Source organism: Aythya marila, assembly GCF_965140915.1.
Source record: "Aythya marila genome assembly, chromosome: 31".
Classification (NCBI taxonomy): Eukaryota; Metazoa; Chordata; class Aves; order Anseriformes; family Anatidae; genus Aythya; species Aythya marila.
Window position 1 is genome coordinate 221,842 of NC_139072.1, and position 18,857 is coordinate 240,698.

The 18,857-nt window shown below is 62.6% G+C and overlaps 1 protein-coding gene across 1 annotated transcript; it reads left to right on the forward strand.

The window, feature by feature from the left end:
- The first annotated feature begins 5,206 nt into the window (after positions 1-5,206).
- On the forward strand, positions 5,207-16,978 carry LOC309888947 (uncharacterized protein). The gene is made up of 17 exons (XM_082781606.1): positions 5,207-5,439; positions 5,536-5,698; positions 6,627-6,776; positions 6,859-7,019; positions 7,103-7,279; positions 8,241-8,382; positions 8,466-8,653; positions 9,675-9,816; positions 9,898-10,076; positions 12,091-12,316; positions 13,292-13,639; positions 13,719-13,879; positions 13,993-14,172; positions 14,257-14,398; positions 14,483-14,670; positions 16,471-16,612; positions 16,717-16,978. The coding sequence occupies exons 1-17, from the start codon at positions 5,266-5,268 to the stop codon at positions 16,896-16,898; spliced, it is 3,045 nt and encodes a 1,014-aa protein (XP_082637732.1). The 5' UTR covers positions 5,207-5,265; the 3' UTR covers positions 16,899-16,978.
- The last annotated feature ends 1,879 nt before the right edge of the window (positions 16,979-18,857 follow it).

Below are 18,857 nucleotides of genomic sequence, written 5' to 3' on the forward strand. Positions count from 1 at the left end.
GGGGGTAACTGGGATGGGGGGGGTAACTGGGAGAGGGAGGGGGTAAACTGGGAGGGGGGAATCCGAACTGGGAGTGGGTAAACTGGGAGAGGGAGGGGGTAACTGGGATGGTGGGGGGGGTAACTGGGAACGGGTAAACTGGGAGAGGATGGGTCCGGACTGGGAGCGGGGGGGGGGAAACTGGGAGGGGGGGAGTCCGAACTGGGAGTGGGTAAACTGGGAGAGGGAGGGGGTAACTGGGAAGGGGAGGGGGTAACTGGGAGAGGGAGGGGGTAACTGGGATGGGGGGGGGGTAACTGGGAACGGGTAAACTGGGAGAGGATGGGTCCGGACTGGGAGAGGGGGGGATAAACTGGGAGGGGGGGAGTCCGAACTGGGAGGGGGAGCGGGCGAACTGGGAGAGTTTGGGTCCAAACTGGGAGAGGGAGGGGGTAACTGGGAGGGGGGAATCTGAACTGGGAGTGGGTAAACTGGGAGAGGGAGGGGGTAACTGGGAGGGGGGGTAACTGGGATGGGGGGGGTAACTGGGAGAGGGAGGGGGTAAACTGGGAGGGGGGAATCTGAACTGGAAGTGGGTAAACTGGGAGAGGGAGGGGGTAACTGGGAGATGGGGAGTCTGAACTGGGAGGGGGAGCGGGCGAACTGGGAGAGTTTGGGTCCAAACTGGGAGAGGAAGGGGGTAAACTGGGAGGGGGGAATCCGAACTGGGAGAGGTTGGGTCCGGACTGGCAGCGGGGGGGGGCGAACTGGGAGAGTTCGGGTCCAAACTGGGAGAGGGAGGGGGGAATCCGAACTGGGAGTGGGTAAACTGGGAGATGGGGAGTCTGAACTGGGAGTGGGAGGGGGTAAACTGGGAGCTGAAGGGGTGAACTGGGAGTGGGAGGGGGTGAATTGGGAAAGGGAGGGGGTAAACTGGGAGAGGGAGGGGGCGGACTGGGAGAGGGAGGGGGCTAATTGGGAGGGGGGGAGTCCGAATTGGGAGTGGGAGGGGGTGAACTGGGAGGGGGGGAGTCTGAACTGGGAGAGGGAGGGGTTGAAATGGGAGGGGGGGAGTCCAAACTGGGAGCTGGAGGGGGTAAACTGGGAGCCGGAGGAGGCGAACTGGGAGAGGGAGGGGGCGAACTGGGAGCAGGAAAGGTTAAACTGGGAGCGGAAGGGGGCAAACTGGGAGCTGGAGGGGGTAAACTGGGAGGGAGGGGGGTGAACTGGGTGCGGAGGGGGGGCAAACTGGGAGAGGGGGAGTCTGAAGTGGGAGCGGGGGGGCCCAAACTGGGAACAAGGGCCCCAAACTGGGAACAGGGCCCCCAAAACTGGGAGCAAGGGCCCCAAACTGGGAACAAGGGCCCCAAACTGGGAGCAGGGCCCCCAGACCAGTCCAGGAGGCACCGGGGGGGGGCCCTGGGCACTTCCTGCCCCCTCTCATACCGAAAGGGGAAGGGGCCGTGCCCCCCCCCGGGGATTTTTGCCCCCCCCCCCCCCCGGGGATTTTTGGCCCCCCCCCCGGGCTCCAGTTCCCCCCCGGGGCCCGATCCGGGGTGCTCAGAGCCCCCCCCCCAGGCAGGGCCCCCCCTGCTCCCGTGCACCCCGTGCAAGGGTTTGCACGCCCCGTGCACCACCAGCACGCCCCGTGCAAGGTTAATGCACCCCGTGCAAGGCTTGCACACCCCGTGCAACACCAACGTGCCTTGTGCAAGCTCATTGCACCCCGTGCAAGGCTTGCACACTCCATGCAACACCAATGCACCCCGTGCAACACCAGCACACCCCGTGCAAGCTCGGTGCACCCTGTGCAAGTCTTGCACACCCTGTGCACCACCGGCACACCCCGTGCAACCTCAATGCACCCTGTGCAAGCCTTGCACACTCAATGCACCACCAGCATGCCCCGTGCAAGCTCGGTGCACCCCAATCAAGCTTTGCACACCCTGTGCACCACTGGCATGTCCCATGCAAGCTCAGAGCACCCCGTGCAACTCTTGCACACTCGATGCACCACTGGCACACCCCATGCAAGCTCAGAGCACTCCAATCAAGCCTTGCACACTCAATGCACCACTGGCACGCCCCGTGCAAGCTCAGAGCACCCCGTGCAAACCTTGCACACCCTGTGCACCACCAGCATTCCCTGTGCAACCTCAATGCACCCCGTGCAACTCTTGCACACTCAGTGCACCACCAGCACGCCCCGTGCAAGCTCAGAGCACCCCGTGCAAGCCTTGCACACTCGACGCACCACCGGCACGCCCCGTGTGACACCAGCAGCCCCCGTGCGACGCCGCGGCTTGCGCAACGGGCGGAGGCGGCGCGGGGGGAGCGCGGCTGCGCCGAGGCATTTCCTGCCACCCCCTCACCAAGCAGCGCGGGTGCCCCCCCCCTCCAATTTGTCACACCCCCCCCCCCCCCCCCTTTTGGCACCGGGCGGTGGGTGCCATGCGGAAGACCCGTTTTTGCCGGGATTCACCCCAAAATCTGGCCGTGGTGCTGCTGTGGAGGGGGGGGGGGCTCGGCACTGCGTGGCGCAGGGGCGCAGCGATGGGATGGGGACACGGGGAGGGGGACACGGGGATGGGGACACGGGGAGGGGGACATGGGGATGCACCCACTTGGGGACGGGAGTCCCGGAGCCCCCCAGGGACCCCCCACCCTCCTTGCTGTCCCCCCCCCCTCGCCTAGGAACTGGCTGCGCTCCCGGTGACGCCGGCGGCACCGAGCCAGCGGGGCCGGGGATGGGGCCAGGGCTCCTGGTGCCACCGGGACGGGGACAAGGGGACGGGATGGGGGACACGGGGACGGGGAGGGGGACACGGGGACGGGGAGGGGGCCATGGGGTGGGTGAGGGAGGGCGCGGGCCGCGGTGACGGCAGCGTTGGCAGCGGCCCCGGGGGGTGACATCAGGCGGCGGCGGTGGCGTGCGCCAACCCAGCTGCGCCGGGAACGCCGGAGCTGAGGCCCCGAGGTGGGGACGCGGCGCTGGGGACATCGGGATGGGGTCACCGGGATGGGGTCACCGGGATGGGGTCACTGGGATGGGGTCACCATGATGGGGGTCACTGCGATGGGGTCACCAAATTGGGGACGTCGTGTTGGGGACACCACCCCGCGCGATGCCGTGCCACGCCGTGCTGTCATCCGGAGATTTGGGGTCCCCCCGATTTAGGGGTTTGGGGTCCCTTTTCTTAAGGGGATATTGGGGACAGGGGGGCCCGTCCCCTTTGGCACCTCTACGGGGGTGTTGGGGTCCCCTCCTGGGTGGCCTTGGGGACACCGGGGGATGGGGATAGGGACAGGGGTTTGGGGACATGGAGAGGGGTTTGGGGACACGGAGAGGGTCTTGGGGACATGGAGAGGGGTTTGGGGACATGGAAAGGGGTTTGGGGATATGCAATGGGGTGTGGGGGACACACAAGGACTTGGGGACACAAAGAGGGGCTTGGGGACAGGCACAGGGGCTTGGGGACATAAAGAGGGGTTTTGGGAAAAGAAGAGGGGCTTGGGGACATGGAGAGGGATTTGGGGACATGGAGAGGGGTTTGGGGTCACACAGGGGCTTGGGGACATAAAGAGGGGCTTGGGGTCATGGAGAGGGGTTTGGGGACATGCAATGGGGTGTGGGGGACACACCTGGGGACTTGGGGACACAGAGAGGATCTTGGGGACATGGAGAGGTGTTTGGGGACACGGAGAGGGGCTTGGGGACAGGCACAGGGACGCGCACAAAGGCTTGGGGACGAGCACCAGGGGCTTGGGGACACGCAGCAGGACACGGGGCCACGGAAAATAGGACACAAGGACGGACACCAGGGCTTGGGGACAGACACCAGGACACGGGGACGGACACCAAGGCTTGGGGACAGACACCAGGACACGGGGACGGACACCGGGGCACGGGGCCAGCCTCGTGCCACCGCAGGTGCCGGTGTTGTTTGCACGCCGGGCGCTGCCGGCGGCTCACGTGGAGGGGCCCGGCCCCGTTGTGCAACGCCTGCACTGGAAATTTCCGTGCAAGGGGGGGGCCCCGAACCGTGCCGGACCCCCCCCCGGGGCCGAGGAGCCTCGAGTGTTTTCGGGAGCGAGCACAAAGGGATCGCCGGGGTTGCACAACCCGGCCGGCAGCGCCGAAACCCGGCCCGAAACCTGGCCCCTGGTGCCCCCCCCGTGACCCCCACGGGGGTTATGACCCCCCCCAGTGCATGGGGACCCCCTGCTCGGGGGGGTCTGGGGCGGTTTCTGGGGGCCAGGATGGTTTATTTTCATAAAATGTCCCCAATTGGGTGTCCCCATGGAGCATCCCCCATAAAATGTCCCCCATAAAATGTCCCCATTTGGGTGTCCCCAGTTAAAACTCCCCCATAAAATGTCCCCCATTGAGTGTCCCCAAATGGGTGTCCCCAATTAAGCACCCCCCATAAAATGTCCCCCATAAAATGTCCCCAATTGGGTGTCCCCCATGGAGCATCCCCCAGAAAATGTCCCCCAATTGAGTGTCCCCAGTTGGGTGTCCCCAATTAAACATCCCCCATAAAATGTCCCCAATTGGGTGTCCCCAATTAAACACCCCCCATAAAATGCCCCCCCGTTGAGTGTCCCCCATGGAGCTGCTTGGGGACACACATGACAAGCTGCTTGGGGACAGGGTGCTCAGGGGACATGGTGCTTGGGGACATGCATGGCATGCTTCTTGGGGACACACTGCTTGGGGACACGGTGCCTGGGGACACCCTGTTTGGGGACAGCATGGCACACTGCTTGGGGACACCCTGCTTGGGGACATGCATGGCACATTCCTTGGGGACATGCATGGCCTGCTGCTTGGGGACACTCTGCTTGGGGACACGGTGCCCATGGACACCCTGCTTGGGGACACGCATGGCCTGCTGCTTGGGGACATGGCACTCGGGGAAATGCATGACACACTGCTTGGGGACACTGTTTGGGGACACTGCTTGGGGACACTGCTCGGGGCCACGCGTGGCCTGCAGCTCGCGGGCACGCTGCTCGGGGATGCGCCGCTTGGGGACGCAGCTGGGGGACACGCCTGGCACCGCACGGGGACAACGCCTGGCACGCTGCTTGGGGACAACGCCTGGCACCGCACGGGGAGGGGACACTCCTGTCACCGCATGGGGAGGGGACACCCCTGACACGCTGCCCCCAGGAGAGGGGAGGGCCGAGCCTTGTGCAATACCTGGCCGGAGGCGCGGAGAGGGAGGGGGGGACACGGCGCATAAATAGCAGGGTGGTGGCCGGGGAGGGGACAAGGCCACCATGGAGGTGACAACAACCCTGCTGCTGCTCCTGGGGCTCTCCCTCCTCCTCTTGGTGGCCCTGCGGGGGTCCCGGGGGGACGGCGGCCGCCTGCCCCCCGGCCCGACCCCGTTGCCCCTGATCGGGAACCTGCTGCAGATCTCCCCGTCCCGCACCCTGCAGTCGCTCCTCAAGGTGGGCAGGGGGTGGCTTTGTGGGGGGGGGGACGGGGACGGCGACGCGGCGGGGGGTCCCCCCGGGGTCACCCGCCTCCCGTTGTCCCCCTGCCAGCTGCGGGACGTCTACGGCCCCGTCTTCACCGTCTACTTGGGGACGCGGCGCGTGGTGGTGCTGTGCGGGCACGCGGCCGTGCGCGAGGCGCTGGTGGAGCACGCCGAGGAGTTCGCCGGCCGCGGGCGCTTGCCCACCGTGGAGAAGACCTTCAACGGGCACGGTGAGGGGCTGGGGGGGTCACCAAGCTCCCCCCCCCCTGCTTGGGGACACCCCCCTGCTTGGGGACACCCCGGTGTTGTGGGGACATCGTCCTCCGTGGGGGCATCCCGCTATGGGGACAACCCGCCGTGGGGAACGCTCCTCCTGTGGGGTCGCCCTTTCCGTGGGGACTTCTCGCCAGGGTGATGTCCCCCCATGGGGACACTCCTCGGTGGGGACACCCCACCATGGGGACACCCCTCCCGTAGGGTCACCCCACCCATGGGGTCACCCTTCCCATGGGGACAGCCCAGCGCGGTGATGTCCCAACATGGGGACACCCCTCCCATGGGGTCACCTCTCCTGTGGGGTCACCCCTCCCTGGGGACATCCCTCCCATGGGGACATCCCCCCTGTGGGGACACCCCACCCTGGGGCCATCCCACTATGGGGACACCCATCCCATGGGGTCACCTCTCCCATGGGGACACCCCCCATAGTGTCACCCTCCCATATGGGGACACCCCCCCATAGTGTCACCCTCCCCTGTGGGGACACCCCACCCTGGGGACACCCCACCCTGGGGACACCCCCTCCATGAGGTTACCTTTCCCATGGGGACACCCCCCCCATAGTGTCACCCCCCTATATGGGGACACCCCCCCATAGTGTCACCCCCCCGTATGGTGCCACCCCACCATGGTGACACCCTTCCATGGGGACACCCCCCCATATTGTGTCACCCCCCATAGTGCCACCCCCCCCATAATGTCACCCCCCCATACGGGGTCACCCCCCCACAGTGCCCCCCTCCCACCCCATTACCCCCCCATAAGCCCACCCCATTTCCCCCCAGCCCCCTCCCACCCTCACGGCACCCTACCCCGCGGTGCGCCACCCCCCACCTATTGTTCTCTACCCCCCCCGACCCCCCTCCCCGACCCCCCCAGGGGTGGTTTTCTCCAACGGGGAGCGCTGGAAGCAGCTGCGCCGCTTCTCCCTCACCGTCCTCCGCGATTTCGGCATGGGGAGGAAGAGCATCGAGGGGCGCATCCAGGAGGAGGCTCAGTTCCTGCTGCAGGAGCTCCGCAACACCCAAGGTACCCGGGGAGGGGGCACCACGGGGTTAGGGGGCGTCGAGGCCACTCCGGTGGCTGATTTTTTGAATTTGGGCCCCAAAAGGGAAGCCCTTCGACCCCACGTACACGCTGAGCCGCGCCGTCTCCAACGTCATCTGCTCCATCGTTTTCGGCGACCGCTTCGACTACCAGGATGCCGAGCTCCTGGCGCTGCTGCAGATGATGAACGAGAGCTTTCGGGAGCTCAGCACCCCCTGGGCGCAGGTTGGGCGCTGAGCTGGGGTCCCGGAGCCTATGGGGGAGGCTTTCTCCCACCCCCTGCTCAATTTTTTCGCCCCCCCTTGAAGCTTTATGACATGAACGAGACCCTGCTCCAGTTCATCCCCGGCCCCCAGACTAAAATCTACAACCTGCTGGAGGGGATGCGGCGCTTCATCGCCCGCCGCGTGCGCGCCAACGCCGAAACCCTGGACCCCAGCTGCCCCCGAGACTTCATCGACTGCTTCCTCCTGCAGATGGAGAAGGTGCGGGGGCCCTGGGGGTGGGAATCGAGCCCCCCCCGGGGCGATCCCGCACCTCCCCGCTTTGTTTGCGCACTTTGGGGTTGATCCTGCACGTCCCGGCTTGCTCGCGCGCTGTGCCGGTTGGTCCTGTGCCCTCTGGGTTGTTTGCGTGCCCCGAATGAGCCTGCACCCGTGGGTCCCAGCCTGCACCCCTGGGTTTCATCCTGCACCCATGGGTCCTATCCTGCACCCCCACCACCCATGCACACCCCAAAACAATCCTGCACCCCCAGGATCCATCCTGCACCCATGGGTTCCATCCTGCACCCCTGGGTCCCAGCCTGCACCCCTGGGTCCCATCCTGCACCCCCAGGTTTCATCCTGCACCTCTATCACCTGTGCATGCCCCAAAATAATCCTGAACCTCTGGGTTTCATCCTGCACCCCTGGGATCCATCCTGCACCCCCACCACCTGTGCACACCCCAAAAAAATCCTACACCCCCGGGTTTCATCCTACACCCCCGGAATCCATCCTGCACCCTCGGGTTTCATCCTGCACCCCTGGGATCCATCCTGCACCCGCGGGTTCCATCCTGCACCCTGTCACCCGTGCACGCCCCAAAGGAATCCTGCACCCCATCATTTTTGCACGCCCCGGCTTCCATCCTGCACCCCGTCACCCGTGCACGCCCCGAAGTCATCCTGCACCCCTGGCTTTCATCCTGCACCCGCGGGTTTCATCCTGCACCCCCGTCACCCGCGCACGCCCCAAAACAATCCTGCTCCCCATCATTTTTGCACGCCCCAAAGCAATCCTCCGCCCCTGGATTTCCTCCTGCTCCCCGCCACCCGCAGCAATCCCACGCCCCGACACTTTTGCACGCCCCAGATTTCGCCTTCACCCCAACACCCCGGCACTCCCCCGGGCCTGACCTTGCACCCGGCCCCCTCCCACGCCGCATTTTTCCCTCCCCCATAAGGAAAAAGAGAACCCGGACTCGGCGTTCAACATCAAGGACCTGGAGCTCACCACGCTCAACCTCTTCTTCGCCGGCACCGAGACCGTCAGCTCCACGCTGCGCTACGGCTTCGTCCTGCTGATGAAGCACCCCGGGGTGCTGGGTGAGTGAGGGGAACCCCCCCGAGGGACCCCCCCCCCCCCCCGATGGCCCGGTGCCGAGCGGGACCCTCGTTTCGTGCCGCAGAGAAGGTGCACGAGGAGATCGACCGGGTGATCGGGCGCGACCGCGCGCCCACCGTGGAGGACCGCAGCCGCATGCCCTACACGGACGCCGTCATCCACGAGATCCAGCGCGTCAGCGACCTCATCCCCATGAACGTGCCCCACACCGTCACCCGGGACACCCTCTTCCGCGGCTACCTGCTGCCCAAGGTGACCCCGGGGTCCTGGGGGGGGGATAGGGGGGACGGGGGGGGGGGGGGGGGCTGCGTCCCGTGGCCCCACGCGCCCCGCTCCGTGCGCCCTGCCCCTTGCACCTTGCCCCCTGTGCGCTCGGCTCCGTGCTCGCTGCCCCCGTGCTCGCTGCCCAGTGCAAGCTGGACTCTTGCATGGCTCCGTGCATGGTGCGTGAGCACGCTGCTCTGTGCATGTTTGCGTGCTGCTCCTGCAGCCTGCTGCATGCACCTTGCTCTGTGTGTGTCCTGCTGCATGCATCTTGTTGCACGTGCACCCTGCTGCATGCACCTTGCTCGACATTCAACCTGCTGCGTGCACCTTGCTGCATGCACACTGCCCCTGCATCCTGCTGCATGCACCTTGCTGTGTGTGCACCTTGCTGCATGCACCTTGCTGGACATGCAACCTGCTGCATGCACCCCGCTGCATGCACACTGCCCCTGCGCCCTGCTGCATGCACTTTGCTGGGCATGCATCCTGCTGCATGCATGCTGCCTGTGCACCCCACTGCATGCACCTTGCTGCACTTGCACCTTGCTGCACACACACTGCCTGTGCACTGTGCTGCATGCACCGTGCTGCACGTGCATCCTGCTGCATGCACCCTGCTGCACGCATGTCACCCGTGCACCCTGCTGCATGCATCTTGCTGTGCGTGCACCTTGCTGCATATCCCTTGCTGCATGCACGCTGCCCCTGCACCCTGCTGCATGCACCTTGCTGTACATGCACCTTGCTGCATGCACCCTGCTACAAGCACCCTGCCCGTGCATCCTGCTGCATGCACCTTGCTGTACGTGCTCCCTGCTGCATGCACCTTGCTGTACATGCTCCCTGCTGCATGCACCTTGCTGTACATGCTCCCTGCTGCATGCACCTTGCTGCATGCACCCTGCCCCTGCCCCTTGCTCCATGCACCCAGCTCCACGCACACACCCCCCCCCACGCCCCCCCTGCCCCAACCACGCCACCAAACCCCCTTTTACCCCCCCCAAAGGGCACGGACGTGTACCCCCTGCTCAGCACGGCCCTGCACGACCCCTCCATGTTCAAGCACCCCCACACCTTCAGCCCCGAAAACTTCCTGGACGACAGCGGCCGCTTCAAGAAGAACGACGCCTTCGTGCCCTTCTCCTCAGGTAGGGGCAGCAAACCGGGGGGGTCCCGCACCCCCCCCAGGCTCCGTGCACCCCCATAACCCCCCCCCTTTGTGCTTGCAGGCAAGCGCGTGTGCCTGGGGGAGGCCCTGGCGAGGATGGAGCTCTTCCTCTTCCTCACCACCATCCTGCAAAACCTCCGCCTGCAGCCCCTGCAGCCCCCGGAGGAGCTCCCGGACACCCCCTTGGAGAGCGGCTTCGCCAACATCCCCCCCATCTACCAGCTGTGCATGCTGCCCCGCTGACCCCCCCCTTACACCCCGTGCCCCCCACCCCGAATAAATTTGCAGCTGCTGCTGTTTTGCTTGGTGGCTTCGACGCGTGGAGGGTGCTGAGGGGGGAGTTAGGGGGGTGCCGGGACCCCCGGCGCTGTCCCATGGGGTGTGCAAGGAGCCTCGGGGGTGTGTAAAGCCGTGCAACGCCCGAAAAGGGGCGTGCAAGACACGGGGAGCTGTGCAAAGCCCTGAATGAGGCAGACAAAGCGTGCAAAGCCGTGCAAAGCCGTGCAACGCCCCCAGTGCAGTCGTGCAGAACCCCAGGGCCAGCACCCAAAGGTGCTCCGCGGTGCACAGCCCTGAGCCGGGCTCGCAGAGGGCACGCAGAGACGTGTGAGCAAAGCACAACCCAAGCGTGCAGAGGGTGCAGCTGTGCAAAGCCCCGAGCCGAGCATGCAGAGCCCTGCAGGGCCATGCAAAACCCCAAGGGAATCCCACAGAGCCCTGCAGGGCCATGCAAAACCCCAAGGGAATCCCACAGAGCATGCAGAGCCATGCAAAGCCCCAAAACACGCATGCAGTGTGCATGCAGGACCATGCAAAACCCCAAAGCAAGCATGCAGAGAGCATGCAGGGCCGTGCAAAACCCCAAGGGAATCCCACAGAGCATGCAGGGCCATGCAAAACCCCAAAGCAATCCTGCAGAGTCGTGCAAAGCCATGCAAAACCGCAAAGCAAGCATGCAGGGAGGATGCAGGGCTGTGCAAAACCCCAAAGCAACTCTGCAGAGCCCTGCAAAACCCCAAGGGAATCCCATAGAGCCATACAGGACCACACAAAACCCCAAAACAACCCTGCAGAGCTGTGTAGGGCCATGCAAAGCCCCAAAACACACATGCAGTGTGCACACAGGACCATGCAAAACCCCAAAGCAATCCCACAGAGCTGTGCAGGGCCATGCAAAACCCCAAAGCAAGCATGCAGAGAGCACGCAGGGCTGTGCAAAACCCCAAGGGAATCCCACAGAGCCCTGCAGGACCATGCAAAACCCCAAAGCAATCCTGCAGAGTCATGCAAAGCCATGCAAAACCCCAAAGCAATCCTGCAGAGTCATGCAAAGCCATGCAAAACCCCAAAGCAATCCTGCAGAGTCATGCAAAGCCATGCAAAACCCCAAAGCAATCCTGCAGAGTCATGCAAAGCCATGCAAAACCCCAAAGCAATCCTGCAGAGTCATGCAAAGCCATGCAAAACCCCAAAGCAAGCATGCACAGAGCATGCAGGACCATGCAAAACCCCAACGCAATCCTGCAGAGCCATGCAGAGCCGCGCAAAGCCCCCCAAAAGACACGCTGCGGTGGCAGGAGGCGGGGAGGTGGCCGTGGGGTGGCACTGTGCGCCCCCCCCCGCCCGGTGCCCATGGGTGCCAGGAGCTGCAGCTCGGCCTCGGCGCCGTTCAAGGGCACCCCGGGGACCCGCAGGGAGGGGACGGGGCTTGCAAAAGAGGGGTCAAGGGTTGCAGGGAAGGGGCAAGGTTCGAGGCAGAGCAGCGAGGCTTGCAGCACCGGGGGAGAGGTTGGAAGCATTTGGGGGGGGGGCTGCAAGAAGGGGAGGGGGGATGGAGCATGGGGAGGGGGGATGGAGCTTGGGGAGGGGGGGATGGAGCTTGGGGAGGGGGTCTGTGGGAAAGGGAGGGGGGTTCAAGGTTGGGGAGGGGGGCTGCAGGTTGGGGAGGGGGTGTGTAAGAAGGGGAGGGGGTCTAAAATGTGGGGAGGGGGTTTAGAGGATGGGGAGGGGGGCTGCAAGAAAGGGAGGGGGTCTCCAGTTTGGGGAGGGGGTCTGCAGGTTGGGGAGGGGGCCTAAAATTTGGGGAGGGGGGTCTAAAATTTGGGGAGGGGGCTGCATCAGAGGACCAGGCTTTGCACAGAGCGCCGGGGGCGCACCGGGTGCCGCCGCCACCCTTGGGTGCTGCTGGGACCCAGCTGCCCCTTGTCCCCCCGGGGTGCCCTGACCCCAAACCCAGCGATCCCGTTCCCTGCAGCACCCCGGGGTGCCGGGGTTCACCCTTGGGTGCCACACCTTCAGCATGGAGCTGCTGGGTGCCACCACCCTCCTCCTCCTCGCCCTGGTGACGGTGGCCCTGGTGGCCCGGTGGCAGAAGGAGCGGAGCCGAAATTTGCCCCCGGGGCCGCTGGCGCTGCCTTTCGTGGGGAACCTGCTGCAGTTGGGGACCGGACCCACACATAAAGTCTTCCGCAAGGTGAGGGGTGTGGGACCCACCCGGGGGAGCACCCTAGGGTGCTGGGGGAGGGATGGGGGGACCCCGAGGGGGTGGGTGGCCCATGTGGAGCTCAGGGATGCGGCAGAGCCCCAGGGATGCCCCATAGGGCACCCAAAGGATACTGCAGGACCCCAAGGACACCCCAAGGACACCCCAAGGACACCCTAAGGATGCTTCATTACCCCGTGAGGCACCCTAAGGACCATGCAGCACCCTAAAGACACCCCATGAGGCACCCTAAGGATGTTGCAGCACCCTAAAGACACCCTATGGGGCACCCTAAGGATGTTATATTACCCCATGAGGCACCCTAAGGATGCTGCAAAACCCCAAGGACATCCCAAGGACACCCCAAGTGGCACCCTAAGGATGCTGCATTACCCCAAGAACACCCCATGGGGCACCCTAAGGACCCTACAGCACCCCAAGGACACCCCATGGGGCACCCTAAGGATGCTGCATTACCCCATGGGACACCCTAATGACCCTGCAGCACCCCAAGGACACCCCAAGGACACCCCAAGTGTCATCCTAAGGATGCTGCAGCACCCCAGGGACACCCCACAGGGCACCCTAAGGACCCTACAGACCCCTAAAGACACCCCACATGGCACCCTAAGGACCTGGCAGCACCCCAAGGACATCCCATGGGGCACCCTAAGGATGCTGCATTACCCCAAGGACACCCCATGGAGCACCCTAAGGACCCTGTAGCACCCTAAAGACACCCCATAGGGCACCCTAAGGACCCTACAGACCCCTAAAGACACCCCACAGGGCACCCTAAGGACCCTACAGCACCCCAGGGACACCCCATAGGGCACCCTAAGGATGCTGCATTACCCCATGGGGCACCCCATGGGGCACCCTAAGGATGCTGCATTACCCCATGGGGCACCCTAATGACCCTGCAGCACCCCAGGGACTCCGGGTACCCCGCGCAGCACCCACGGGCGCTGAGCACCCCGGGGCGGGATGTCTCCCTTCTCCCCGCAGCTGAGCGAGAAGTACGGCCCCGTCTTCTCGCTGCGCTTCGGCTCGCAGCGGGTGGTGGTGGTCTTCGGCTACGAGGCGCTGCGGGAGGTGCTGGTGACGCGGGGGGACGAGTTCACCGCCCGCGGCCGCTTCCCCATCGCCGAAAAAGCCAACCAAAACCTGGGGCTCTTCATGAGCAACGGGGCGGCGTGGGCGCAGACGCGCCGCTTCACCCTGGCCACCCTGCGCGATTTCGGCATGGGCAAGCGCGGGCTGGAGGAGCAGGTCCAGGAGGAGACGGGGCTGCTGCTGCAGGAGCTGGCGAGGACCCAAGGTGGGCAGCGGGGATGGGGCTCGCGGGGTGGGGAGGCGCGGACCCCCGAGACCCCACGCTGGGTCCCCGAATGGTGCAGGGCGTCCCCTGGATCCTGGCACGCTGCTGACGGCGGCCGTGGGCAACAGCATCTGCCGCATCCTCTTCGGGCACCGCTTCGACTACGGGGACGAGCAGTACCTGGACGTGCTGCGGCGCGTCGCCCAAAATTTCCTGCTGGAGAGCTCGGCCATCGGCAAGGTGAGGTCTTAAAAAGTTGGGTTGGGGGGCTCAAAGCGCAAGGGAACCCCCCAGGAACCCCCCGGGAACCCCCTGGGAACCCCTTGGGAACGGCTCCGGGCGTCTCCTCGCAGCTCTACAACATCCTACCCGGCCTCCTGGAGCTCCTGCCCGGCTCCCACTGGACTTTTTTCCACAACACCTTCTTCGTCCAAGACTTCTTGACCAAGAAGGTGGAGGAGAACGCGGCCGCCGGCGAGCCCACCACCGCCCCCCGCGACTTCGCCGACGCCTTCTTGCGGAAGATGGAGCAGGTAGAGGAGGACGGGCGCAGGGCGAGGGGGTTACAGGGGTCGAACCCCCTTTTTTTTTTTCCTTTTTTTCCCCTTTTTTTGTAGGAAAAGGAGAACCCCGAGACGGCCTTCACGCAGGACAACCTGCGGGTGACGGTGTTCGACGTCTTCCTGGCGGGGACGGAGACCACCAGCATGACCCTGCGCTACTGCCTGATGGTGCTGCTCCGGCACCCCGACGTGGCAGGTGGGGGGACCCCCGGGGACATCGGGGAGGGGGGGACACCCCGGGAGGTCCCCACCGCCCCAACCCCGCCGCGACCCCTTCCAGAGAAGATCCATGAGGAGATCGAGCGGGTGATCGGGACGGAGCGGCTGCCGGCGCTGCGGGACCGGGCGGCCATGCCCTACACCGACGCGGTGATCCACGAGGTGCAGCGGTACCTCGACCTCATCCCCCTCGGCTTCATCCGCACGGTGCAACGCGACACGCCGCTCGGCGGCTTCACCATCCCCAAGGTGTGGGCGCGCCGTGGGTCGATCGCTCGCGTGCTTCGTCGTTGAGTGCTAATTGCACCACGTGCTTGATTGCCGATGGCTTGCACGGCGGGCTTGGTCAACGGTGTTGGTTGCACGGCAAGCTTAAGGGGTGTTGAGTGTGCAATGGTCTTCATTGCTTATTGATTGCATGATGGTCTTTGTTGCTTGTCCATTGCACGACGTTCCTCATTCCTTATTGATTGCACGATGGTCTTCATTGCTTATTGATTGCACAACGGTCTTCGTTGCTTGTCCATTGCACGATGGTCTTCGTTGCTTATTGATTGCACAACGGTCTTTGTTGCTTGTCCATTGCACTACAGTCTTCGTTTTCATTGCTTATTGATTGCACGACAGTCTTCGTTGCTTATCAATTGCACGACAGTCTTCGTTGCTTATCAATTGCACGACAGTCTTCGTTGCTTATCAATTGCACGATGGTCTGCGTTGCTTTGCATCACGGTCTTTGTTGCTTATTGATTGCCCAATGGTCTTCGTTGCTTGTCCATTGCACGACAGTCTTCGTTTTCGTTGCTTATTGATTGCCCAATGGTCTTCGTTGCTTGTTGCTTGTGTGATGGTCTTCGTTGCTTATTAATTGCACAACGACTTTTGTTGTTTATTGACTGCATGACCATCTTCATTGCTTGTCAATCACATGATGGTCTTTGTTGCCTATCGATTGCACGACAGTCTTCATTGCTTATTGATTGCACGATGGTCTTCATTGCTTCTAAATTGCATGACGGTCTTTGTGCTTATTGATTATGTGATGGTCTCCATTGCTTCTAAGTTGCACAACCGTCTTCGTTGCTTATTGATTGCAATACGTTCCTCATTCCTTATTGATTGCACGACGTTCCTCATTCCTTATTGATTGCACGACGGTCTCCATTGCTTATTGATTGCCCAACGGTCTTCGTTGCTTGTCCATTGCACGACGGTCTTCGTTGCTCATTGATTGCATGACCTTTGCTGCTTATTGCTTGCACAACGACCTTTGTTGTTTATTGATTGTGCGATGGTCTTCGTTGCCTGTCGATCTCCTGATGATCTTCGTTGCTTATTGATTGTGCAACGGTCTTCATTGCTTATTGATTGCACGATGATCTTCATTGCTTATTGATTGCACGACGGTCTTCATTACTTATTGATTGCACGATGGTCTTCGTTGCTTATTGATTGCACGCTTCATCGCTACTAATTAGACGATTTGCATAATCATTGATTGCACAGCATGGTCCATCATTGGTTATTACTCACACGATGGGCTTATCGATGCCGTTGATTGCACAGCATGCTTAATTGTTATTAATCCTGTAACGATCATTGGTTCTTAATCAAACGTCATCTGATTGCTTATCAATTCCACGTGAGCTTCGTCAACGAGCGTTAATTAGACAACGTGCTTCGTCATCGTTCATGGATCGTGACCATGGACTGTGTTCCTCGCTTCATGGCTGCAAAATTGCTTCGTCACTGTTTGCTAATTGCCTCGTCACCGTTGATAGCGGGCGCTCCACCATTGGCCGCTAATTGCGTGGCGGCGCGGCGTGCTTAGTCATTGTTTATTAATTAATTCCCCGCTCGCACGACATAATTAATCATTGACTGCAATCGCACCGCGTGCCCGGTGGCCGCGTATTGATGACGTTGGGTTAATTATTAATTATTGTTTGCCCGGCTTGTTTGCCATCAATACCCGCGGTTAATTATTGCCTGTCGGGGCGGGGGGGGGTATCCAAAATGTCCCCATGGTGTCCCCCCCCCCCTAATTAGGGCTGCACCATCTACCCCGTCCTGAGCTCGGTGCTGAAGGACCCCCGGTACTTCAAAAACCCCGAAACCTTCGACCCCCAACACTTCTTGGACGAGAAGGGGGCGTTCAAGAAGAGCGAAGCCTTCATCCCCTTCTCTGCAGGTGGGCCGGGGACCCCCCCCCGTAAATCCGAGGGGCGTGGGGACCCCCCCCCGATCCACGGGGGACCCCCACGGAGGGTGGGTGACGGCCCCGTGTCCCCGCAGGGAAGCGGATGTGCCTGGGGGAGAGCATGGCGCGGACGCAGCTCTTCCTCTTCCTCACCGCCCTCCTGCAGCGTTTTCGGCTGCGGATCCCCCCCGGGGAAGCCCCCCCGGATCTCAGCCCCCGGGTCAGCGGCATCTCCAACGTCCCCTGGGCCTTACGGGTCTGCTTCTGTCCCCACTGATGCGCCCCCCCCATCCCCCGAAAACGCCGCGTCCCAAAGCCTGCCGAGGATGGAGACCGCCGAAAATGCCTCAAATCATGGGTAAAACCTCCCAAATGCCTCAAATCATGGGTAAAACCCCCCAAAATGCCTCAAATCATGGGTAAAAACACCCAAATCCTGTGTCCCAAAGCCTGCGGAGGATGGAGACCCCAAAAATATCACATCCCAAACCCTGCTGAGGATGGAGACCCCCAAAATGCCTCAAATCATGGGTAAAACCCCCCAAATGCCTCAAATCCTGGGTAAAACCCCCCAAATGCCTCAAATCATGGGTAAAAACACCCAAATCCCGTGTCCCAAACCCTGCCAAGGATGGAGACCCCAAAAAATGCCACATCCCAAACTGTGCTGAGGATGGACACCCCAAAATCCTGTGTCCCAAACCCTGCCGAGGATGGAGACCCCCAAAATGCCTCAAATCATGGGTAAAAACACCCAAATCCTGTGTCCCAAACCCTGCTGAGAATGGAGACCCCAAAATCCTGTGTCCTAAACCCTACCAAGGATGGAGACCCCAAAAACATCGTGTCCCAAAGCCTGCTGAGGATGGAGACCCCCAAAATGCCTCAAATCATGGGTAAAACCACCCAAATCCCGTGTCCCAAACCCAGTCACGGATGGAGACCCCACAAATTTTGCATCCCAAACCCTGCCGAGGATGGAGACCCCAAAACCCCTGCATCACTCACGGCGCACCAAGGACGGAGCCCCCCGAGCCCCCTCCCCGAACCCCCAACACCCCAAATAAATCAGCATTTCCCCCCCCAACACGAGCAGAGCCGGGCGAGGGCTTGTAGGGTTTTTATGGGGTCGCCCTCGGTGTGAAGGGCAGATCAGGTCAGGGGGACCCTATAGGAGAGGAGGGGGTCCCAAAAACCCGTGCCCCCCACCCCGTACCTGGGGAGGGGGCCAGGAGGGCGTCGTTGTGCTTGTAGGGCCCAATCCCGTCCCGAAAATGTTTGGGGTCGAAGGCTTGGGGTGACATTGGGGTCCTGGGGGGGGCGAGGGAGAAGGGTTTTGGGGGGGACACGGGGCTGAAGGGGGTTGAGGGGGATTTAGGGGGGATTTGAGGGGGTCTGGGGGGAATCTGGGGGGGGATTTGAAGGGTTTTGGGGTGATGAAAGGGCTTGGGGGGGATTTGGGGGGGATTGGAGGGGGTCTGCTGCACCCCAAAAGTGCTTGGGGGGGATTTGGGGGGCTTGGAGGGGGTCTTCTGCTCCCCAAATGTGCCAGGGGGAATTTGGGGGGGATTTGAGGGGATTTGAAGGTGATAAGGGGGGTTTTGGGGGGGGGGTTTGGGGTGATGAAAGGGCTTGGGGGGGATTTGGGGAGGATTTGAGGGGGTCTGCTGCACCCCAAAAGTGCTTGGGGGGATTTGAGGGGATTTGGGGGGGATTAGGGGGGATTTGGGGGGCTTGGAGGGGGTCTCCTGCACCCCAAATGTAGCAGGGGGAATTTGGGGGGGATTTGAGGGAATTTGGGGGGGATTAGGGGGGATTTGGGGGTGATGAAAGGGCTTGAGGGGGATTTGGGGAGGATTAGGGGGGATTTGGGGTGCTTGGAAGGGGTCTCCTGCACCCCAAATGCACCAGGGGGGGCTGGGGGAGATGTGAGGGGGTCGGGGGGGAATTTGGGGGGGATTTGGGGGCGCCCCCCCCCCCAAAACACGCACCAGGAGCCGGGCGCTGGAAAACACGAACCTTTATGGACCCGAGTCACATTTCCACAGCCTGCAGCTGGACGAAAAGTTGCTTTTTTTTCCTCTTTTTTCCCTTTTTTTTCTATTTTTTTTTGTCTATTTTTTTTTTTTTCCAAGAGAACGCGTCCGACACCGCCCGGGACCCCCCCCCTCCAGAACCAGCTGCCCCCCCCCCCACCCCGTGCAAGTGCAATAAATAACACGAAGAGAAGCCAGAA

What these genes read in the sequence shown, in the direction of transcription:
- LOC309888947 (XM_082781606.1), top strand. Translation starts at nt 5,266, where the DNA reads ATGGAGGTGACAACAACCCTGCTGCTGCTCCTGGGGCTCTCCCTCCTC. An exon ending in GAAGACCTTCAACGGGCACG is followed by an intron (nt 5,699 to 6,626) that starts GTGAGGGGCTGG and finishes CGACCCCCCCAG; the next exon opens with GGGTGGTTTTCTCCAACGGG. An exon ending in CTTCGTGCCCTTCTCCTCAG is followed by an intron (nt 9,817 to 9,897) that starts GTAGGGGCAGCA and finishes TTGTGCTTGCAG; the next exon opens with GCAAGCGCGTGTGCCTGGGG.